The sequence below is a fragment of the Ambystoma mexicanum genome, chromosome 3p, assembly GCF_040938575.1.
Source record: "Ambystoma mexicanum isolate Mex_15411 chromosome 3p, UKY_AmexF1_1, whole genome shotgun sequence".
Lineage (NCBI taxonomy): Eukaryota > Metazoa > Chordata > Amphibia > Caudata > Ambystomatidae > Ambystoma > Ambystoma mexicanum.
The window spans coordinates 761802771-761827993 of record NC_090925.1 but is presented as its reverse complement, the minus strand read 5'-3'; the positions used below and the strand labels follow the sequence as shown (position 1 = coordinate 761827993).

At 47.1% G+C, this 25223-nt stretch overlaps 1 protein-coding gene across 1 annotated transcript; it reads right to left on the bottom strand.

Moving 5' to 3' along the window:
- Window positions 1-3514: 3514 nt before the first annotated feature.
- On the bottom strand, window positions 3515-5818 carry LOC138580823 (claudin-4-like). Its single transcript, XM_069651675.1, has 2 exons — window positions 5733-5818; window positions 3515-4387 (listed from the first exon to the last, which is right to left on the bottom strand). The coding sequence occupies exon 2, from the start codon at window positions 4358-4360 to the stop codon at window positions 3719-3721; it is 642 nt and encodes a 213-aa protein (XP_069507776.1). The 5' UTR covers window positions 4361-4387; window positions 5733-5818; the 3' UTR covers window positions 3515-3718.
- Between the last annotated feature and the right edge of the window lie 19405 nt (window positions 5819-25223).

Genomic DNA, 25223 nt, shown 5'->3' with positions numbered 1-25223 from the left:
CGTTGCTGGAGCAAAGGTTATAAGGTGGTAGTCTGTCCAGATCTGGGGGGGGGGGGGGATATGGATGAGATTGAGGCGTTGCAGTTGTAATCTGCCACCCAGTCGAGTGTTCTACCTTTGTTGCGAGTAGGGTGGCGCACTCTCTGGGTAAGGCCTAGTTCAATTAAGATATTAGCCATGCTAGATGCATGTGTGTCTTTAGGGTCATTAAAGCCAAGGTTCAAGTCCCCTAATAAGAGGATGAGGGGAGTTTTTTATGCTGGGAGACATCTTCCTCAAAGGTTCCGATGTGGCCCGGAGGTCTGTATATCAGATGGATTGAGAGTCTGGGAGTTGTTGATAGTAAGCTTAGCTGTGAGATTTTCACATGATTTGATGTCGAGGGGTGGAGCTAGTCAAATTGGTAGATTAGATTTAGCAATAAGGGCAATACCACCTCCCGGTGCTTCGTTTGTCAGATCTTAAAATAGTGTAGCCATTGGGAATAGCCAAAGGGAGGGCTGGGCCTGCAGCGGCATGTAGCCATTATTCAGTGATCGCTAGGAAGTCTAGGTTTTCTGACTGGATAATGTCGGATATCTCAGTTGCATGTGCGACCAGAGATGTGCTACCAGAGATCTGGCGTTTAAGCGCCCTTAAGGTCTGGGTCGGTGGATGCTGGAGTGGGCGAGACTTCTATGCTTTGGGTCTTAGACGTGGTGTGATTGATTGACGCATATACTGGCAGAGGGCTATGGAGGCATTTTCCTGATATTGGAAGTTTTAGTTGTCCTATTTGGACTGGCGAGAGTTCTTGCTAGAGGTTCATATCATTTGGCTAGTTTTGGAGTCTCATTTCTAGCAATAGTGTTACAAGGTTGGGAGTCATACATGGGAGGCTGCTGAGGGAAGGTGTTAGGTTTAATTGACCATTGAGTATGAGTCAGGCTATTTGAATGGGTAGTGGACTGGGCCATTAGAGTGAAGAATGATATAGGGCTTCTGCACTGCTTCCAGTCAGCGCCCTGTCCTTGGCGGCTCTGCAGCAGTAAGCTCACTCATCCCCAGCTGTACATCTTCCCCTTGCTGTGGCTTCACTGTGCCGCGTTTCCTCTATTCCAATCACCAGACAGGTTCCCACTCTGAAGCTACTGGAGAACACCTTCCCTCAACAGCGTCCCGTTCTCTTATCCACGTCTCCCGCCACAGAACCTGCATCTGGTTCCTCGCTCCTCCAGGGATGGCTTGACATGGTACAGCCCTTCAGTTCCTTGCTTATCGTCGGCAGGGCAGTCTTTAGTAGAATGCACCGTGTATGTTGGTTCCATGGCAGGCTTTTGCCTCCCTGTCTGCTCCTCTTCAAGTATGTGATGTGTATGCACTTCACCCGTGTATGAAATCCTCTACAGCGATGCATAGAGGTGTGGGGTACTACAGAGACCTTGGAGTGAAAGGAATGCCTGGACAGAAATGAAGGGGATAAATACTGAATCCTCCCATGGCGATTGTCACTGGTCCCTTGGAGGGCTTCCCTCCCCATGAGATGCACCCGCTGAGTAAGGCACGCAGGGTGAAGTTTGGGTAGTAGCTAACCTCCCTGGCCTCATGTAAAGGGGCTTTCTCCCCACTCCACCCCCCACGAAAGCACAAAGTATGAACGGGTTCAAGGGTACCTCAGCCAAAATAGAACTCCAGTGTTATGCTCCCACTACAATGGTGGGAAGTCTAGAGTATATGAAAAGCAAAAGATCAGATAAAGAACCTAGCCACTGGGATTCCGTTTAATGCACTGTTGATATAGCGTCAAGAATAGCAGGCTGCATAGCATATCAAACTGCTTACTCCCATCCCACCCTGAACCATCTCTCCGATACACCAGACCATACTCCCTTCCCTACTACATGCCACCTCCAACACTCCCTGTGCTCTCCACCTACTTACACGGCCACCCCTTTGAATATTATCACCAAACATAAAGTGTCGAAGTCAAGCTGTAATGAAGCAAGAGGGAGGCTGGCCAATAACCATTTGTATTGAAAAAGGCAAACCAGAAAAGAATGTATTGAAAATTGATACCAGGTCCGCATTTTGAAAAGTCATGCATTAAAGTGACTTTGGGCTTCTGTTGTCCAATGCTAGCTAATCCACTATTAATAACCTAGATGCAGTCAAATAATGTGGCAAACTTCCGCAGTGTGGTAGATATCCCCATTACTAATCTATAACTTTATGAATTGGTTCACCATTGGAGTGAGGGATGAGTAGGCACCTTAGTCTGCCTACCAGAGAAAAATATATGATTAACGACTCAGCCCAAAAGCACAAACAGAGCCAAGAGGGAGATTCAGCATTGAAGGCCACCAAGATGGACATCGAAGAGCACAGCTCATAAGAGCAGCAAAGCTGTTTTTAATCAAGGGTTTCCTAGCACCATTTTAGTGTTTCTATGCATTTTGGCAGAGTACACAGGATGGCCGCTATCATCCGGAAGGTATGGCGGGGGCGCAGGGGGAAATCAGCTGCCCATTTTATTCTGAATGGGCTAAGTGGGGGGGGGGGGTCCTACCTAGTTGGGTAATCACTAGACTGATTACTCACAAATCAAAAGTTGCAATCCAGCCTTCTTTGAATGTACCAATGTATCAACGTATGAAATGTTAGTCATTAATGCCAGTATATTTACACTCCCATTCTATCTATCAAGTCGCATTTTCCTGCTTTCTTTAATTTGAAAATAACGAGAAGTCTTTCAAATCCCACAAGGCATTGTGTGATCTTGTTTCTACAAGGGGGGGCTGAATGGGGGGAAGGAGTCTATGCAGATCAAGAAGCCCAACATTATCACGTAGACCTGTTTTACTAGACAAAATAGGGGCAGAGCAAAACATTGCAGCAGCTCACAAGGGACACTTTAGGAGAGATACACCTGAAGGATCGTGGAAGCACTGGGAGTCACATCAGAGCTCCCAGGAGGTACGGTTGGGCCACGAAGCAATGTTCGCCGGTGCAAGCCACAGAGGGGAAACTGGGGAGCGATTGCCAAGCTGTAGAAAACAGTGGGGGAAAATGTCCCTACTATTTAAGAAGCCAACCCAGGGAGGTTAAGTGTGGTAAATTAAGGATTGCCACCATATTGGGTGTTTGTGATGTGACACGGAGAAACGGCACAAAGCGGGGCTGCTTGCATGGCACAAATGTCATACAAGGTTCCAGAAGAATGAACACACCTCCCCAATGCAAGACAATAAGCAACATAAACACGAGGTGCCCCATTCTGGTGACACCCACCCGATGCAGTGGGGCTGCAGAGATTCAAAATGCAAGTTTGCTGAAGCTGGGACCGAGCAAATAAATCCATGTATTGACTAGGCCAGCCGCCATAATCCATATCCCCGATATAGGTTAACAGGCAGCTGCACCAAACGTAGCTGCTACTCTACCATGGCACAGGTCAGGCCCAGGAGCATACAAGAACCGCAGGCAGACACCCACAAACAGTTATGTTGTAGCAGATTCCAAACTAACGTAGCTCGTCTGTCTTAAAAAAAAGTTACTTTATTGGTCATGTGTTAAAAAATATACATACAAGTATTTAGCACGGTGCAAGCCATAACGCACATATCAAAGTGAGTGTGCTTAGAATAGTACTCATTCGTGTCCATCACCCCCAATGAGGCGCACAAGTCCTGAGTGCAAAGCCCGGGGGTGAAGCGGTCGAGTCATTTCCGGCAGGTCGGGCCTACACGTAGTTCTTGCTAGGGTAGTCACTCCTGGGCTGGGAAGAGGGGGCCGTGTAGCGGGCGTTGAAGCGGTCCTCTTTCTTGGGGCAGGAGCAGCAGAGCAGGCCGCCGCCGAGCAGAAGCAGCGCGGCCGAGGCCCAGCCAATGTACAGCGAGGTGCCCAGCTCCCGCTTCTGGGACTCGGTCACCAGCGGGTTGTAGAAGTCCCGAATGACGGAGTTGGCGGACCAGCAGACGGGGATGAGCAGGAGGACGCCGGCGATGACGAAGACGATGCCGGCCACCACGCTGATCTTGGCCTTGGTGTTCTCCTCCTCCACGCAGTTGGTGCACTTGGCGCCGATGATGCTGGTGAAGAGCGCCAGGATGCCGATCAAGATGGCGATGACGCAGAGAGCGCGCGCCGCCTGCAGGTCCTGGGGCAGCGCCAGCATGGAGTCGTAGATCTTGCACTGCATCTGGCCCGTGCTCTGCACGATGCAGTTCATCCACAGGCCCTCCCAGATGACCTGCGCCGTCACGATGCTGTTGCCGATGAAGGCCGTCACCTTCCACATGGGCAGGGCGCAGGTGATGATGGTGCCAACCCAGCCAATCAGAGCTAGGGCCACGCCGAGCATCTGGAGCCCAGTGGACGCCATTTTGCTCAGATGGATAAGTGGATGTACCTGCGAAGAAAAAAAGATTCATAAGTCAAACCTGCTAGTCGCCAGTAGGATTAGTCAATACACCAATTAAAAACAAATTTCGCGAGTTGCCGTGATAGGCCTAGAGGCCAAACAATGGAAACCATGTGTGGTCACACCTATCGGGGTAGCTGTGCCGTGTCTACATAATTCCCACATTAATGACGACATGCGTGAAGGTTGGTTACCAGTGGTTATTTAACACTTCCAGCCACCCCCCCTCCCATTTACGAGGACCCCGAAATCACACATCGCCCCCTACCACCACTTTCTGGGGGACACATCCAAACCTTGCAGCTAATTCAACATGAAATTAGTGGTTTGGCCCTGCCGCGTGCAGCCAACCCGCGCTCCTGTGCCGGCCCTACAAACTGGTTTCGGGATATTTTATCGGGCGCGGGTGGTGGGAGACGGCCACAAGAACAGAGTCCGCGCTTGGAAGCGGGCAATGTTTAGCCGACACTACAAGCCAGCTGATCAGAATTATCCCACACTCTGCGCCAATCACAAGTGCATTGAATACGAGCCACCGAGGAAGACGAGTGAAGGCACTGGAGTAACAGCGCAGGTGTGGAGACCGTGGACCAGGATTTGTGGCAGTTCAAAGCACACATACAAGAATATATGTGGCAGCCCCAAATAAGCTAAGCAGGTGCCCAGAACAGCTGCCCTGTTTCAACCAAGGGAGGGGGGTTGCCACATAGTACATAAACTGGTTTTGAATGATCCTCCCGACCCACCCACCATCTACTAGACGGCTTGAAAACGCTACACCGCCCTTAAGGCCGGTCAGCCTCGCGCCTAGGCGGAGTGTATCGGCTCGTGCACCCCGGGGCGCGGCCATGGCTCCCTCCACTGGAGAAGGAGCAGGTGCGGCCTCCTGCGACCCTAGTCAAGGGCCAGAGACGGGGGGCGCACAGCCGGGGCTAGATGTACACAACTTAACCTCAAGCAATTATAGTACATAAACAGCGTTACCGCCCCTGGGATATTGCTGCGCAACAGGTATGCGGCCACGCGTGCAACTACTCTACTGCCCAAAAAGCGTGAAATTGGATAACATAGCCCGCCCCACCCGTAGGCGGAGGCTTCACAGAAAAGACGTTATAGCCCCACCCCTCTACAATAAACCCCAGGCTACCCAAAACATAACGCAGCACGAGGAACAAGTGTTTATCAAAGCAAGACAAGCCCCCCTGAGCCCACACAAGCAACTAAAACAGTCTGCACAGGTCCAACACCAACTGAGGGGAGAGGTGGGCACAGACACAGCAAACCCGTCTTCTCTTCCCCACCCCAAGAGCCCCTGCGCGGAGCGCGCATTTACCTGCAGCCGAGCACACGCGGGGTCAGCTCACAAAACAGTCCGGTCCAGGAGTGAATATTTCCTTACCCCGCCTCGAGGGCTTATATGGCAGCCCCCCGCTCCGCCAGTGACGTCACCGCGGCTCTTCATAGGTGGCGCGCATCCACCTTGGGGGATGGGTGGGCGGTCCGGGACAGACCAGAAACTCTTTCTGGGGTGGGGAACCTACAAGGTGGGGGAAGGTCTGGACACGACGGGGGTGGGGGGAGATTAAACAAAATGCTAAAACTATCCAGAAAAAATATAGCGACGCAGGTGCAAGTCGATTAGTCAATGTCATATCCATGCAACTTTTCATAATGACCACATCCCCCTCCGCTTTTTTCTTAATTTCGATCCCTTCATTTTTAGTCCAAATTGAATGATTTGCTCATTTGAATTTTTAAATGTGTCATTGTGAAAGTGTGAATATTGTAATTTTTGTAGTTCCGGTTTGAAAGCCTTGCACAGAAAGGCATAAAAAAATAAAGAGACACAGAAATCTGCATGATGTTTATGTTTCTCAGTCTTTTTTCATAGTTTGCATTCCTGCATTTGAATTTACGGTTTGCCCGTTTTGAATTCAGGACTACAGGTCCCACAATTCCTATTCGCGAGAACAGGTTGGAGATTCATGGCACGGGACCCGCTCAAGACAAGAGCGCTCAGGTTCCCAGTTCCACACTCGAGGAAGGCATCCCGTCACGCTTTTTTCTTCCAATATTGGCATTAGACAGAATGTTAGAGCAAAATCGCGACTGTGTGGCCTTCTTACGTTTTGGCGGGGGGATCTTTGATAGCTCGGGCGGTTGCGTCACAAAACTCAGGAATGGGGTCCACCAGCAGAGCTTTGGCAGACCTGAAATAGCGGGTCATACACCAGGACAGGGATGTAGCTTGAGAGTAGAGTGTGACCTAATGACCGTCACTCATTGGCCTCCAAGCATGAGGTTCCCTACCACCCAACTCAGCCCTCTATCAACGTGCGTTAATTTAATGTGAAGTGCATTTTGGGAGATGTAGTCTTCATTAACTTCCATTTGGCACATCGCTTCTTAATCCCCTGATACGATGATTATAAAATGAGAGGCCTTGAACTCGGTGTCCCAGTGACACGCCTAATCACTCACTAACCTCACAACAAGAGGCGTAGAGAGCACCCAGAAGGGAGAGCAGGTGCACAAAACGGTACAGGAAAAACCCGCCACTCACACGGCAAATGTTTTATCAGTGAGCGTAACCTCAAAAGGCATGCAAATAAAGTGTTGTTGTTTTGTGTTTTGACATACAGTCACGTGGCCGCCCACGTCACCGTGGATCGATTCTTAGAAGACAGGTGTGAATCGCTCACACATCAGGGGCTGTTCTATAACGTCACTACGCACGGTGGAGCACCTGCTGCTTCACCGGGGTACAGTGGGCGACCCTCATATTTCAGTGAGGCTTCCATACCCCAACGAGACTCTGGGGCTCTCGTGCATTCATGAGTTGTTCCCAGTCCCAGCAGCTCAGAGTGGGGAGGGGCAGTGAAACCCGGACAGGCTGCTGTGGGGGAGGGTCAGTTTCACTCTGTCGGGTATCTGCTCCCCCACCCCATTCTTTGCCTGCCCCCCTGCCGAGTTTGCTTCCACGGGAGAGGGGCGCTCCCTTTGTTTGGGGAGGGGGATGGGGGGAGCTTCTCACCTTGTTAGTAAAACCGGCCCCATTCATATGTGTAAATCAATACCCCTTCCCGCCCACATCACTTCCCCGCCTCTGGGAGCCGGGTCTGGCCGGCGCTGGCCGCGTCCCACCTCCCACATGGTTTATTAACTCGGTGATTGTGTGGATGCGTTTGCTGGCTCCCCTCGTCCGTAAAATCTTTATGGCCGCTGGCATTTCACTCCGAAGTCCTAACCAGGCCACTAACAAAAGGAACATCCGGCCGGAAGAATGGCCCCATATGTCAGGTTTTGGAATCCAGGTAGCTGCGCCAGAATCTCCAAGCCTTACATGCGTGGGTATTCCCTTTCCAACCAGTAAACACACTGCCCCAGCGATGCCGCCACCCTTTGCTGCCAGGACTCATGCCCACGTTTATAATATTGAAGCAGACATAGCACTGGAAAACACGAACCGGACCTCTGACGACTTGAGTTCGCCAGTAGCGTATTTTATTTTTTATTTACTTGTCAGTTGTTAGTAGCTTATACAATGACTAATCCCCCACACTAACGTGAGATGGGGGTTTAGATTCTATTAAAGACAAGGAGGCGATTATTATGCATTACAATCTTTACTCTGAAACCACAGCAGCAAAGAAAAAACTTTTACAAACAAAAAAGTTTAAACAACAGAACTAGATAAAGTTCAATGTAAATGCATGGGGAACTCCCCAAACCATCATGGAGGATAGGTCATACCCTGCAGGGGACCAATGAGCAGGGACCCTCCTTTATATATGTCCATTACTCTAACCCCAACCCCTCTTTCTGCAGCTGACTTGCACCAGACGCCCAATGGAACGGTTGAACTGTGTAGCGCAGAGAAAAAGGATCCAGCGAAACCGGAGATCTCAACCTTTCCGCAGCCTCAAGCAATGAAGAAGTTCTTCTGGATAGGACTTCTCACCCGAAATCACGCACTCCAGAACTTGTAACTGCGATCCACACTCCTGAGCAGAACCTCAACTCGTACCTGTAAGAACAACAAGCAAGAAGGGTGGGTGGTTGGGAAGAACAACAAACCAAAGAATGTTCTCACTTGAACCACCTGTGTACATGCGTATCACAATTGTCATATCATATCATATCCAGGGTGGGTGGGAGGGATAATAATCGCCTCCTTGTCTTTAATAGAATCTAAACCCCCATCTCACATTAGTGTGGGGGATTAGTCATTCTATGACAAGACAGGAGGCTCATATTATGCAAGTTCAAAGCCCTTGCATCTCATTAGTACGTACAAAATGATCCAATATAATAGATAATATAATAAAATAATAGGAAAGGAAACATTTTTTAAATGCTTTCATTAAATCAATCTGTTGACCAATCAGAGAATTGCCCAAGACTAGGTTGCCCGAAAAGCTGTCTTATAAGGCAAAGTCAAATCCACTGCAAGAAAAACAGGAAATGTGCCAATTCCAGCGTTCCTTACAGGCCACCAAAACCAACTGGTTAAAAGAGGGGAAAACATTGAACAAAGTTTTCCTATACTAATAGGTTAGGACAAAACCATCTGAAATAAACACCTATGTTGTTCAATCAAATATTCAAAACACTTAAATTCGTACCATTTTTGGGGACCTAGAAAGCAAACCAATGAAAACAAACACCTAGCTCTCCTGGAGATAAAGAAAAGTACCCCATAGGGATGAAAGTCTTATAGGTTCCATCACATGCATTAAAGGAAGATATCGCATTAGAAACAGGGCATGTCACAGAACTACACTGGGGAACCAAGAGGGAAAGACAAATCTTCAAAAGGGTAAAATGGGAGTAAAAAATCATTTTTATAAATTTTGTAATAGGACAATCCATCCTGAGCGGAGCTGAAAAGCAATAGAATTAATCTACAATTGTCTTCAGACATATGTGTATACTAAGGAGGGAAGTCTTCTGGAGGCAGAAGCAGAATGGAAGAGAGGGCCCCGCCTGAGAAGCTAAACCCGTCAAACCGCCAACACGGAGACCCTCAGACCTCCCGAACTCTTGAAGAAGGACTCTGCTACCATGACAAAAGGCAGATATTATAAACCTGATCCTTAAGAGGCCAAACTTGGCAAGAAGAAAAAATGTATCCGACATCCAATCACTACCATTATAGTGATATCTAAACTCCTTTGTAGGTATGCCCGGTGCTTGAACCTTGATCCCTCCTCCCTGGTGATAAATCCCCTAGCGGATCAAAAGTAACCGAAGGAGGACACCAAATTTCCAAAATCTTAGCAAGACTCTAAACTGCAAAGAACTGATCACTAAACGGTTAAACTGAAGGTGTACACCAGAAGAGGTCCAACCTATATTTCAGCCAATTTGCAGATCTTTGAAGCTCACAGCACCCTGAGCTGGCACCTTACTGCAAACAAACTCTTGTGAAAACCCCAAAGGTCCAACTGCCATGCAGGTGACTATGATAATCAAGTCATCAACCAAATATATATCCCAGCACTCTGGTAATCGTATCGGCAGACACCGTCTGAAAGTTAATGTATAGACTCTGGAACGCATCGTGATAGAGGGTCATAATGTGGATGGGGGATAGTATCACTCCCAGACCCCTCTATCCCACCAAGGGATATTGAGCCTTCCCAAAAGAGGAGAAACCTCCCCCACTTATCCAAAGGAAAAACCTTGCAATCCAGAAAGAAAACTACCCTGAGGACCACATTAAAGCCCCGCTTTACACCGTTAAGAGAAATAAATACCCACTAGCGCCTCTAACCAATCCCCTGACTGTGAACAGACTCCGGTTAACTTATTGAAATACCAGAGATTAGCACAAAGGAAAGTAACAGACGGGAGGGAAATGCTCAGTGCAAGTCTGCACTGGTCACCCGCCAGAACTCCTGTAAAAAGGAAAAAACGGAAACCATTGGATACTCCCAGAGGTGTAATATTATGATGCAATCTCCCCCAAGGATGGCAGGAAGGGGAATGAGGGGGAAAGAACTCTGGATAATTATCAATGCCCCGTAAATGCAAGGTTGAGAAGAAATCTGGGACCACTGTCCCCTCAAACCCTGAGGTCTGAGTCACTGTATTCATGTGAGGCTGACTGGCCACTAAGGGAATCAGGGGAAGGAAAAACTAAGCACATTGTCCATAGCAAAACAGTACTTATACAGTACTACGAACCCTCAGGTATATGAGTGGTGCTTATCACTACTACGAACGTTGTGTGGTGTGAGGTGTTCACTTATCGATCTCAGCAGGATAAAAGACTGATGTAGACCTTTCCCAAATTAGGAACCTGTATCAGAAGGGTCAGCACGGATATGAAAACAGCACTCTAAAGAGGTTAAGCAACGCTCATGAGGGTACAGAAGCCTGCGTGTACTCCTCGTGCAGAGGAGAAGTTGCAACACACTGTTAGACGGTTAGCTGAACCATAGGCCAAGCTTTGGGAGGAAAAACATGAGGCAGGCGCCAGAAAGTTATTATTTGGCAACTCGTCTAACTGATACCATCAAGTGTTTCCAAACACTCCATCCAAGTAAAACATGGTTGCTCAACTTGTCAAGTAAAAAACTGAACGGTTACCCTCCAGCTGACCCTGTCTCCACCAGAAACCAAAAGAATAAGGAATGTCCAATGGGACAAAAGTAGGGGAGAACAAACGTCCCCACTAAAGAGAGCCTTAAGCCCTACAGACCTCAATAGAGGCATAACGCATCATCTTTATTCTTCCTCATGTTGAGAGAAAATACTGTAGCTTAATCAGCACGGGTATTGGGTGGAGCAATTGAGGTCGGGAATCAAAACCTAAGGAAAGGACTGAGTTGTCCTGAAACTAACTAAGGTAAAGGGTGACAGAATTTTTAACTAAAAGACGAATGATAACACCAGAGAGATGGTTAGAGAGGAAGGTACAACCCCATATGGGTCTGTTTACAACCACTTCCACACTCTTTTCTTTAAAGCACTTAATAAATAAATAATATATAATATATGAAATATATATAAAATATCCAAAGAAGAGGGGTTACTCCCTCACAGGGGACCAAATCCCCGGCCCTTATATAAGCTGATACTCACTGAGCTTTCTGAGCCACTGACAATTCTGAAAAAACACAAATGTGTTCCAGTCAACACTTAAACATATTGTTTATCAAAGCGTACACTGAGCAAGTGCACCTCAACTGCTCACCCCAGCAGGGTGAGGCAGCCAATAGTACACAAGGCAGCACCTCGCAGTAGGAACAAGGCGAAGCCTGAAACCGAGCAGGTTACTGCACGCCTACAAGACCAAACAATGGCGTCAGCCATATGCAGCACCTAAACAAAGCTGCCGACCTTAAGGCAGGAATACACTGAGCAAGTGCACCTCCAACTGCTCGCCCGAGCAGGGCGTGATAATCAGCAGTACACGAGGGGGTAACCTCGCATTAGAACTCAGGCAGAGCCTGAAACCGAGCAGGTTATGGTGCATGCCAGTTAAGGTAATTACCCAAGTTGCCGACTTTAAGGGAGGAAACACTGAGCAAGTGTACCTCAACTGCTCACCCTAGCAGGGTGTGGACACAGCCGTATACAAGGGGACCCCTCGCAGAAACCCCAGGCAACCTTGCCACCGAGCAGGTGACTGCACCTTTCCAGGGAAGATAACCCAAACAAAAGAAAACTGTCAAGTTGAAGGTAGGATACACTGAGCAAGTGAACCTCCAACTGCTCGCCCGAGCAGGGTGTGATAATCAGCAGTACACAAGGGGGTAACCTCGCAATAGAATCAGGCTGAACCTGAAACCGAACAGGTTATGGCACCTACAGTGAAGGCAAAGCACATAACTTAAGAAAAAGTAAATGAATAAATAAACAAAGAAAATAAAATAAAACTGCAGACTGGCAGTGCATCGGGCTCTTGCGCTGGATGGTCAGACTTTGACCTAACAAACCCACAGTCTATCAGTATACATTCTTTCTTTCCAGCACTAAAGGTAAGGAAATGTGTTGTGTCACCAGGGATACGAAATTACAAACATTTAACAAAACCACATTTTTACTATTAAAATGTTTGTGCTATAATCTTTCTGAAGAAGTCATGAACCCACCAAATGCCCATTAGGAAATCCCTGCTCAACTGAGCAAAAAAGGTGACAATCAAATACCTCCACTGTAAAATACAATTATTTAAAATATAATAATTAAAATATCTAATCTTAAAATATACATGCGCTGGTCGGCCCGGGAACCCGGGTCTTCCTGCATGGGAGACCTGCAGCTCTATATTTGAGCTAACTTGGCTCAGTACTGAAACAGAGGCTTTTGTTACAAACATAAGCCACAGGGGCAGGCCGAACCCAAAGCCTGCAGCACCTGGAATCCCCAGGTGACCATAAATCTGTCAAGGGGCACAAATTCAAACAAGAGCCCCGTACACGCCGGGTGTCAAGCAACAGCTTCTTTCTTTTCTGACCGGCGCACAACAGGAGCCTAAAGGGAGTCACGCCCAATAAACCATTACACCTGGAATTCACAGGCGAAATGAAGAGGGAACAGTGTAAACAACACTGCTCTCGCGCACGCCGGGAGCGAGTTGATTAATGCACTAGAAACACCTGAGTTTACAAGCGCGAGAAATTTTTAAAGAAGAAATAAATTAGAGAGCTCCCTCAAACTCAACCATTGCACCACTGCTTCAGCTGAAACATGATGTATAAGCATAATACATATTTTCTTTTTGAAAGCCACCAAAATGACCCAACGGCCGCACGCGGCTATCCAGATACAATGTATCAAATACACAAATTCCTTTATAATAAAAGGTAATTAACACATATTTACCATATATGCCATATTCAAACTAATAAAGCCTACTACTGACAAACAATGTAAGACACAACTGAAAGAGGTGACTTAGCTCTGTGGTGTCAGCAGCAAAGAAAGAGGGGTTGGGGTTAGAGTAATGGACATATATAAAGGAGGGTCCCTGCTCATTGGTCCCCTGCAGGGTGTTACCTATCCTCCATGATGGTTTGGGGAGTTCCCCATGCATTGACATTGAACTTTATCTAGTTCTGTTGTTGAAACTTTTTTGTTTGTAAAAGTTTTTTCTTTGCTGCTGTGGTTTCAGAGTAAAGATTGTAATGCATAATATGAGCCTCCTGTCTTGTCATAGAATTAGCAAAACTGTTTGAAAGCGACAACAGGGTACAGACGGGAAGGTAGACAATGGGCCTCATTACGAGTCCGCCTCCGTGATTCCAGGAATTACCGGGGCATTACAACCTTGTGACCCGGGAATTCCGGAGGCGGAATTCGGTAAATCCCCATTCCCATGGAGTCCGATAGTACTCCATGGGAATGGGAAAGTGAAAGCGGAAACACCGGCACCATGCTGTAATGGTGCCGGTGTTTCCACGTCCGTCTGCAGGCGGGTGGTGTTAAACCCGCCAGGTGAGACCAGGCGGGAGTGACACCTCCCACCTGCAGGACTCGGAATCAGCCGGTCCGGAAAGAACGGTGGTGGTGGATTTACCACCACCGTTCTTTCCGGACCCGCTGACTCGTAATGAGGCCAAATGAGTTACAACAAAGATAAATAATTTATTCAATATTACAAACAGATCATGATAATAAAAGGGAGGGGAGACAAACCTACTATGCCTTGGGAGTGTCCAGAACGTGCAAGTGCATAGGGGATGGGGGTGGGGGATAGGTGCTGTGGTGCTCATGGAGAAGTGCTCTGGGTGAAGTGCTGAGAAGCAAAAAACATAAGTGCAGCCTGCTGTGGGGAGGGTGAGCCTAAGCAAGTGCAGTAAAGGCAGCGGCTGGGGTGAGAGATGTGGCGGGGTCAAGACCCGAAGGATACATAATGCTTGCATATCAGTCACACTACTGTATGATTAGCAGGGGAGAGGAGAAGGAAGAGAGAAAGGTCTTGAGGCCTTTTCAGAACTTGAGGTCCTGCTCAAGACTCAGAAGGGGTGGCAGGTTATTCCACAGAAGTGAGCCCATCAAGGAAAGGGATCGACCACCAGCTCTCTGGTTAGCAAACTGCTTCACAAGCATGGAGTTGGTGCCAGAGGAGCGCAGGACTCTAGAAGGAGAGTATTTGGTCAGGAAGCGTTGAAGATGGAGTGGTCCCCGGCCCCAGACAGCCTTGTGGATGATACAGAGGGAATTGAATTTAATATGTGCGTAAACCGGGAGCCAGTGAAGGCTTTGTAGGGCAGGAGAGATGCAGTCCCTGGTCTTCAGGCCTAGGATAAGTCTTGCTGCCCTCTTCTGGGTTAGCTGGAGGGGACGCAGGGTGGACGAAGGAAGATTAAGGAGGAGGCTATTGCAATAGTCTAGCCTGGAGAGAACCAGAACACTTGTAACATTGAGGTTCTGGGGGAAGGTGAGGAAGGGTAGAGTTCCTTTGAGAAGGAAGAGCTGAAAGTGGGACTTCTTTGACAATGTATTGTATTGTATATTTATATAGCGCTCTTTCCACACTTGAGTGGCTTCAATGCAATTTTTCTCGGTTGAACGCCCTTGGTGTCATGCCTCGCTCACCTGTCATGCCTCATTTGCCTTCTTTTGGTACCAGGAATCCTTATGCTGGTACCAGGAATCCTTATGCTGTTAGATCTGCAGCAAAACCATTTTACACGAAATGGAGACTGTTTAACAGACTCCCTGGAAAACGGCGTTGATTCCAACATTAGGATCACGTGACTCCTCGGGTCTGTGTCACGTGGTCCGTGAACGTATTTAGTTGCCTTCCTCTAATGGGTTGCTGCTTCTGATTGTGGATTGCTATCATTCACAAATTCGCACTGAGTTGCCTTTTGTTTCCAGCTCGATTCAAAGCGTTTATGATTCCTTTCTTCAAGTCAATTTTCTTGAGCTTTGCGAACGTCCAGTTTCCTTACTGGGACGTCTCAAGAAGACGGTACCTCGCATGTCCGCCTGGTTTCCTTGTCCTTTGCAGTGTTTTCCTGTAATGGCTTTTTTACGCGTGTAAGCTTTCTGCACGCCGCTTTCAGTTCTACATTACGGCGCATTGGAAACATTGCTGCTCGCCGCCCCCAGTTCTACACTGCAGCAGCTATTCCTCACTGTTAAGACAATAATAGAGGAACCGCTCAACCTGTCAAATCTATGGTATTTCCTGGAAGCTACCCAACCTGAACAGACACACGTTGCTCATCAAAACAGGTGAATGCTTCATTCTTCTGCTTTAAAGAAGTTTGTTTTGTTTTCTTCTAAACGCGGCCCCAGGTCCTTGTTAACAGCCCATTAGGGAATCCATTTAATTTCATATTTGATTATCAAGGGTGAAATATTCCTCAATATTGCATTTGAACAAGGTCCCTGTAATCTCCAGGATCATATGTTGGGTGGAGATTAACCCAGTTCTGGGAAGAAGAACTTTTGTTTATATTCCTGAATACATCAAAGAACTTGTGGAGTTTACTTTAAATGCACAGAACTAGAGGACGCTTTCCAGAGTGCACCAACCCGACACTAGTGCGGGCCTCGTTCCGCCCAGGTTTAGTTTCTTACTAACTTCCCTTTTGTTCTAATGGTGATTAATTTTCCTGGAGTTTATTGGACCTTGGAATTCCTTTGAACAGCTTCTATTCAGGTTAGTGGGGAACTAACTAGGGTAATATTCTGTTTAGATACCAGTGGATCGCATTCTAATTGGTTCTTTTCTTTATACAGATTGAAGCTTGTGTTCTTTATTCGCCCTTTCAATTGATTCCTCGCTCTGGCTGTGTTTCATTGAGGATACAGCATTGAAGTTAGGAAGAAGACCTCATCAGGATACTGTATCCTTTTGTTACACCTGTATCCTTTCTTGGTATATAAACTAGATTGACCCTGAGGGCTGCATGTCACTTGGTGACATAGTCAGTGTGGTTGGAAAGTTCTAGGGGGTTTAGTTTAGTAGATGCGTGTGTGCATGTTGCCATTCTATGACTTGGGTGGCTGGCAAGGCGCGACTAAGCAGTCCAAGAGAGGACAAGCCACGTGAGTGGGTGCTGGTGGGGGTTAGAGATAGTTTGCTATTGTTGAGAGAGTCTGTGTGTGGCCAGCTACACCAAATTCCTTTCGGGTGGTGGTCGCCATATACTAGTGGCCGAGGTGTTGAGGTACGTCAGATGTTTCAGTCTGGGCAGCTATGTGTGCACTAGACCGGGTGTGCTTAGCCGTAGGCCTGTTCTATCATGCATGGATGCTTGGCCGTGCCTGCGACCCATGTCCACACTAGTGTCCTGAATGTTCTGAATATGAAGGATGAAGGAAAGGGAGGAGTCAAAGATGACTCAGAGATTCCTGGCTTCAAAGGAGGGCATAGGGGGAGAGCCCATGGAGGAAGGCCAGAGTGAAGAGAAGAAGTAGGGTGCAAGGGACCCAATGGGGAGAAACTATGTTTTGTCTGGCATTGAGGCAGAGGTCATTAGCAGTGCGGAAGTTGGGGGGTGGGAGGCACTACTAGAGATTTGCGATATATATTCAATGGAAATTTGTGCTAGTAACGCAAATATGTAGCTAGTTAGTCTAGAGAAGTAAAAAGAAAACTTCAGGTGCAGCTGGGCAGATCTCGAGGCCACTCGGGTTCCAAGATACAAGGAACAGAAAAACACACTCTGGACGGTGCCGACCAGAAACCCAGTGTTGCACTCCTAACAGGAAAAAATCCCATGTAAAGTTTTACACCTCAGAGGGGTAGACCCTAGAACATGACCAGTCAGCCATCCCTAGAGGTTGAGGCGATAATATTGTGGTTTAGTAGCGAGCACTCAACAAAGGCTCATGAGTAATTTATAACTCTGTAACCATTACAATGTAACCATATATTAATATTTCTGTCCGACCTGCTGGAGTAGAGAGAGGAAAAAACAACCACACTAACTCTGGACAGGTTGAACATGTGAAACCACAAGTATTTATATAACAAAGTTATTTGAGATCACACTGTTAGCAGCACAGTGTGTTGTATAACACGTAGAAAATATCATAAAACAATGATTCAATACAACAGTGGTACAATTTTTGAGCTGAAAAGCTGCTCAGAAAAACACAAAAAGCATAATTTGCAGAGTTATATCACAATTACACCATTGTAAATAACTTTTAAAGTTTAAACATCAGTAATCCAGAATGCTCGGAATCCAGACTGGTGGTCGTGTAGACCACCACCAACTTCAGTATGAGAGATGAGTTTGGGGAGGGCCAACTTCTCAAGCAGTTTCCCCAGGAAGGGGGTGATGGAAATGGGGTGGTAGTTGGCCAGGCAGGAAGGCTCTGCAGAGCAGGGGTGGACTGGGAACCAAAAGAGGCCTTTGAAATAATTTTTAAAGTGGCCCCATAGTACACATTTTGAGCAAGCCCAACCCTTTTCCTATGAGAAAATGTGAAAATAAAATACAAAAGAGGCCCAAGATGCAGAGGCCTACCGGGAAATCTCCAGAGTTCCCTGTAGGCCAGTCCAGCCCTGCTGCAGAGGTTTTTTAAGGAGGGGGCACACAAGGAAGTTCTTGACAGAGGATGGAAAAGAACCAGTAGTAAAGGAGTGGTTGCAGAGATCAGCAAGAGCAGGGGTGAGAGAGGAGATGTTGTCCTTGATGGTTCTGGAGGTGCGTTGGGCAACCTGTTTGGAAGAGAACTTCATTGAGTTGACAACTCTGGTGACCTCCTCAGGGGAGACAGGAGAGAAGGAGGAGAACGAGTCATAGGGCCTCATTACAGGTCGGGCGGTCCGGAATTAACAGTGACAGTAAACCCGCCGCCACTGTTAATTCTGGACCGCACGATCCCGACCCCTGCAGGCGGAAGGTGATCTTCCCGCCAAGTCTGACCTGGTGGGTTGAACACCTCCCGCCTGCAGGCGGACGTGGAAACACCGGCACCATCACGAGATGGTGCCGGTGTTTCCACTTCCCCATTCCCATTGAGTCCTATGGGACTCAATGGGAATGGGGATTAACACCATTCCGCCTCCGTGACTCCCGGGACACCGGGGCTGTAATGCCCCGGTAATTCCGGGAGTCACGGAGGTGGAATGGTAATACGAGTCCGGCGGTAACCAGGCGGTTTTACTCGTAAGGAGGCCCATAGTCTCATAGTCCAGCATCCTACTGTATCATCTATTTTCCTTAATCCCCCAATCAAATCTCCAATCTTTATCATTCTAATCTCTCATTCTCATCCTAGTCCCTTATTCTAGTCCTAGTGTCTCACCCTAGTGCGTGTCACTCATCCCAGTCCCTACTCTCTCATCCCTAGTCTCTTATTGTCAAAGGCTTCATCACTGGGGCACTGCTCACCAGGTCCTGGCTGTGCTATAGCCCCAGATATTTTGGTTGTACATGCCCTTGCAGAGATGCCACCCACTCCGTGATATATCTTGAAACACCTACCAACCCCTTAGGGGCGAATAAACCCATCATCGGCTTGAGGTCAGTTTGCACCGTGAACCTGCTCCCCAGACAAACAGAATTTTTTGATAGCCCATATCGCACAAAATGCTTCTTTTCTTTCTCAATTACTGAGCATCTGGTTTCCATGTTCTTCAGTTTACGCGATGCAAACTCCCTGTTGTCTTTGAAACAAAATTGAACTGAGGCCTGTGTCACTGGCATCAGTCATGAGCTAAGTGGGACACTGCAAATCAAACTAGCTAACACTGGTGTCCTCACAATTGCATTTTTATTGCCAACAAATTCCCTCAGACACTCCTCAGACCAACAAAATTCCATTCTTTTTTACTGAAACTCCTAATCTCCTTGCACCTGTCTGCAATATGGTCAACAAACTTTGCATAGTACACCATAAGGCCTACAAAAGACATGCACCCTTGCCTGTCCTTTGGCCTTTCCAAGTTCACAATGGCCAAAACCAACATATTTATTTATTTATTAGATATACTTTTAGCCGAAGAGGCTTTGTATAACACAAGACATACAACATATAGGTAATCAATACAAAAAGCTAAAATTACACAATTCTTTGATATAGCAACCTATACACATTAAAATACATCATTCAATACACTTTAAAATCGCCACAATCTTTACATAAAATATAACAAAATAGTATATTAGATTTGTATCATTACCTCTCATAAAAGACATCCACAATTCAGTAATTTGCATCATGTCAATCGCATTATTAAAAGATTTAAAAGATTTGGTTCTTATCGCAATCAGGCTTTCACATTTCATAATTAAGTGGTGAAGTGACTCATAAACATTGTTGCCACATAATCGGCATTTCCTCATTTCATGTGGGATACCGATGATGTCACCTTTAGTTGCCAGTGCTTCCGTCACATTAAATTTCATTAAAAGATAGGTACGAAAAGTGCTGGTGCTAGGATATGCCACAATATATTTTGGGGGCGTGGCTCTGGTTAAAAACTCCTCAAGATATGGACCACTATTAGACTTACCTTTAGGCTCCACTGCATCCGCGCTCAATATGTGCCCTAAATATTATCTTGCATTTATCCTTCTTCAAGGTCAAATCTGCCTCCCGGATTATTTTAAGCACGCTCACCAACCTCTGATCATTATCCATCAGATCCAGTGAGCAAAATGACATCTTGGAAGCAGAAGACGCCCTTAAACAAAGTATGCATCACTCTTTGAAAAAAAGCTACTGCAGATACAAGCCAAAAGGGCATTCTACGAAACCTGTATGTATCATCTGGCGTAATGAAGGTGATGTAATCTCTAGAGTCAGGATGTAAATATACCTGATGATAGGCCCAAGCACGATCCAGAGTGCTAAGCACTTTGGCCCCTCTCACTAGACTAATCATTTCTCCAATGTTCCCCAGAGGCGATGTGTCCATTATAACAATACCATTGAGCTACCTCAGTTCCCTGCATAACCTAACTTCTCCTGGGGAATTTCTGGACACCTCAATAGGTGACACCCATTCAGATGCTTCTGCCTGTTCAATTACCCCAAGGCCCTCCAATTTCTCCAACTCTTTGCTCTTCTCTTCTCTGAGGCAGATCAGAATGTTCCTCACCTTGCCTACCACTGGTTCAGCATTAGCTTTAATCCAAATAAGATGTTGCATTCCCAACCTGTTCTCAAAAATATCTGCAAAATTATCCTCCACCATATCCAATTGCACCTATCACCAGCACCATCTCCGGCACACTGAGATCAAGTATGATGTTCATTTCACTCTGTTCATAGCAGCCAAGTAAACATCCTCAGTCTTTGACACATAGACATCCGCCATGGTTGATTGCCCCAAACATTAAAGTTTCCCATCAAATTTCATCCCCCTGCCCCCTAGGCATTTGGCGTGTGCACTTGGCTTAGCAAGAGCATAGGTGGGCTTCTAAGCTGGAAGGGGGGGGTAGAAAAAGCCAAAAGATGAAGTTTAGAGTGAAAGTGTATGGGTAAGGTCAGAAGAGGAGGAGGATCAAGAGATCAGTGAGGAGGGTGTGCTTTGAGGGAGTGAAGGTAAGGGGTTGTGACTGAGAAGGGGGTGCCAATTTGGTTGTTTTTTAGAGCAAGTTAGAAACTGATTTAAGGGAGTTTTGGCGGAAGAGTAGGAAGGGGGCTGAGAGTAGGTCTGAGAGGCGGAGTAGAAAAGTAGATGACAGTAGAGGCAAGGGTAAGTAGGGAATTGGAGTTTTGGAGAATGGGGAGACCAGAAAAGAGTCAACAGGTGGAAACAGGAGATAGGGAGAGAGAGAGAGAGAGAGATAAACCAGGGGAGGGCGGAGAAGAGAGGAGACAGGATAGTGACAAAATTAAAAGACTTTCAGGTGGCGAAGGGCATCAGGACAACCAGACTACCTCACTAGTTAGTAAATTCCTGTGAGAGTCAGCTAGATAAGGCTACTGCCTTTAGGCCTCCATAGGGCAGGTTAGAGCATTAGACAGTAGGGGTACTTTGGCTGTAGATGACCTTGATCTTGGAGCAAACACTGGCGGAATAGGAAGCTTGTGCTAAGGATGTGGGAGTTCCCTTCAAGGTTGAGGGAAGAAGTACATGGACCACCCCTATGCTGGAATAAAGTTTGAAACGTATTGGTTGCTGTCATGAGATTCTTTGAGCGTCTCATCACAGACTCTAAGTACTGTAAGTACATACACACTTATGATGGCTTTGCCCAATAATCGCTAGGAAGGTCAACAGTGATACAAGTGACAGTTGAGGTGGGTTTAAACAAAGTGGGTTTATTCTTTGGTAAGTGACGGTAAGGGTTAGACCACATGCCTCTAGAAACTCAAGGAAGTAACAAATAAAAAAAAAGGAAATTCCTGATGAAACAGTGTCAGGAATGAGACAATACACAGTGGGATATTCTTGGTATATCTGACAACGTCAGTGGGGTTTTTCTTGAAATCATAGAGTTCATAACATAGTTTTCCTAGAGTCCCAGAAACGCCCTATTCTTCAAAGCAATGTCCGAAAAGGTGCTCAACAGAAAGAGGCAAAATCAATTTGTAACAAGTCCTTAGCCTCCTGGCTAACCCTAGGCTGAAACATAAATGTCCCAAGTCTTGGCCAACTAAAGTGTTCACAAAATCCTATTCTTAGTTTTCCAGCCCTAATCTAGAACACAACATAGAATGTTTTCCTGGCAAGGCTCATCCAGCTATGAGGCACAGCCTTGACGCTTCTTTGATCTTCCTCTGGGCTTTTAGACTTCACTCTTTGGCTTCTCTTCAGTCTCTTGTCTTCTAGCTTGCCTTGCACAGAGTGTTCCTTTGATGCCTTTCACTGCACCTTTGGGTCTCTCTCCAACCTCTGGTACTTTGTAATACCAGGCAGTTCTCATCCAGACCTGCTGATAGTTGCAATGTTCAGGTCTCTCACAGATCCCTGATTTCTCTGCATTCAGTATATAGGTCTATAACAGACCTCTGATTTCTCAGCATTCAAGATGTAGGTCTCTCCTAGGCCTCTGGCACAAGGCACACCCTTGTGCCTCCACTCCACACACACTGCATGCAGGAAGCAGGGGGTGCCATTCAAACGCCTCTCACTTCCTGGTGCTTGTGGTGCGAGTGCGGGGATCTCAACCTCGCTGGCAGGCCTTCCGCATGGGGATTTGCAGGTGCACCCAAAACACCATGTTTCACCTGCGTTGTACCAGACTACATGCCCAATGTGCCATGCAAGTATGGGGAAACAAATCACCCTGGCTTTACAAGACCTAATGGGCATGCACCCCTTGGTAATCCAAGCCCAGGGGAAGCCCGGTTACCTATATAACATTAGTCAGTCTAAGAGCACTTCCTAGGTTGCCCAGAAAGCGTTCATGTTTTTAACTGGGTCAGCTTTGGCTCCTCCATAATAAGTGGAAGTTTGATGCACTATTGGCCATTACGGATGAGCAGCCAAAGGATGAGGGTCTAGGAGTAAGATGCAGGACTAAGATGAGTGACTAGAACCTGGATCAGATTCTAGGATGGGTAACTCGGATTATACACTATAACAAGGAGCTAGGACGAAAGTCTAGGATGCAGGACTAGTAGAGAGACTAGAATGGAGGACTAGAATGAGGGACCAATACAGGAGATTAGGGGCTAGCATGAGAGACTAGGATGACAAGGAATTAGAACAAGGACAGGAGACTAGGACTAGTATGATACTAGGAGGAGGATGACGAGACTAAGAGTAGGATGGGAGACTAGGATGGGGGACTAGGCTGGGAAACTGTAGCAGTAAGAGATCCCCACAAGCTTGAATCTGACATGGCTCCTTGGAATATTTCAAGCATGCACCTTTCTGTTGACTCCAATAGGTGTAAGTACATCAAGCTTCTCAAGGTTTTGGAGATGGGGCCAGGAGTCTTCCCTAATACTCTCTACTCTGCAAGCCCCATCTCCCCCTGCAAGCCTGCCCCACTGTGTGTCTCTTCTAAATTATACTACTCTGAGATCGCTGCTTCAGTTTCGTGCCCCCTTCCACCAATTACACCTACCTTTGCCTAGCCCGGTCTCCTTGTGAACACTACTCTTTCTGGTTTTGACACCACCTTTTTCAGCTATTACGATCTCCTCCTGTTATCGCAGCCTTCTCCTGACTCGACAGCTCCTCCTGTTGTAACCACCTCCTCCAAGTCTTTACCACCTCCTCCTGATGTTACCCCCACCAAACATGCTCTGTCTCCTCCTGCTACAGCCATCTCCTCCAAACCTCATCCTGATTTTAACACCTCTTCTAACTCTTCACTATGTACTCCTGCTACTGCCTTCTGTCTCTTACAAACACCTTTTGATATAACCACCGGCTCCAACTTGTAACCACCTCCTCGTGGCTCCTCCTCATCTTGCTTCCAACATTTCCATGCTCCCACAGTCCTCGTATCGCACTCTGAATCCCTCCAGCTGCCTGCCACACCCTACCGCAACAGCCCACACTGCCAGACTAGTCTTACATACAGCAATGCCCCTCCCTGAGAGGGATGCTGGGTGAGGCCTGCCCCTTGTTCCTAGTCCCGGGTAGCCCTGGGTTTTGTTCAGCTTGCTGGAGTCACATGAGGTTTGAAATTAGCAGGACTAAATCTATATCAGTTCTGGTGGCCATCTTGGATTTCATGAATGTGTACGGAGGGGCTGTAAGGAACAAGCCTGTGTGTGTTTGTTGTGCAGGCAAGTACAGTTTGGGCCATCTGAGGTGTTTTTAATGTGATTTTCAGGTCCTCCATGATGTTTACGGTTTGGCCAGTTTGTGACTTAGCCGCAGATGTATGCAAAATATGTGGGACCCACAAAAAGCGGGTTTACTGATTCCAAGAGCCACAGGGGGCCCATCAAGCACCTCTTTGGGATCCTTAATGAGATATGTGGAATTTGGGATCCCTAGTTTGGGCAGGGGAGCTGGTGGGTTCAGGGTGACTGGCCACTGCCATGCAATGTGAACCAAAGGAGAGTGATCTGGGGATCCTCCAATCTACCCATAGGTCCATAGTCCACTGGCTTGCAGAGGCACCCAGCCCCCGGAGCTACTCTCCTAGGCCCTAGCGATCCACTGAGCCAAGGAGGAGACTGACTAAGATGGGGGCTAGGATGAGAAACTAGTACGTAAGGCTAGGATGAAGAGGATTTAATAGGATCAGGATCTAGGATAAAACACTAGGACTAGAAAAGGAGACAAAAATGAGGGACTAGGATGAGAGATTGAGTTGAGAGTTATGGATGAGAGATAGGGTAAGAGGATGTGGAGGGAGAGACAAGAAACTAGGATAAAAGACTATGGAGATAGACTAGGACTGCGATGAGGCACTAAAAGGAGTGGCTGTGATGAGAGACTAGGACAAGGACTAGGTTGAGTTTCTAGGATGAGGGACTAGAATGAGAGATTACAGTAGGACGACAGACTAGGGTGGAAGACTACAGCAAGGACTAGGATGAGATTTTAGGCGTAGGAAAAAGATTAGAGACAAGAGCTAGGATAAGAGGCTATGACTAGGATAAGACCAGGGCTAATATTTGCATGAGAGATTATGATTTGGATGAGAGGCTAGGATGAGGTACTGGAACTAGGATGAGAGACTGTGACTTCATAATTAAAGAAACTAGGAGAAGAGGCTAGGTGGACAGATTAGGACACGAGGGACGAGGGACTACGAGGTGGATCTAAAACAATGGATTATGACTGAATAGAGATTAGGATAAGAGTTACATCCAGCTAGCCCGCTGCCCTCATCACATACCTGTCAGCCCTTGGCGATTGTATCCCAGGTGGTGTTGGCAGGAGCCTTAGCTTCTGGGATCATTTCATTGCCTACGATCATGGCAGGCAGCGGAGGAGTGTCCGCGAGTGATCTGTTGTCGTGCTGAATGTTTCCACGGC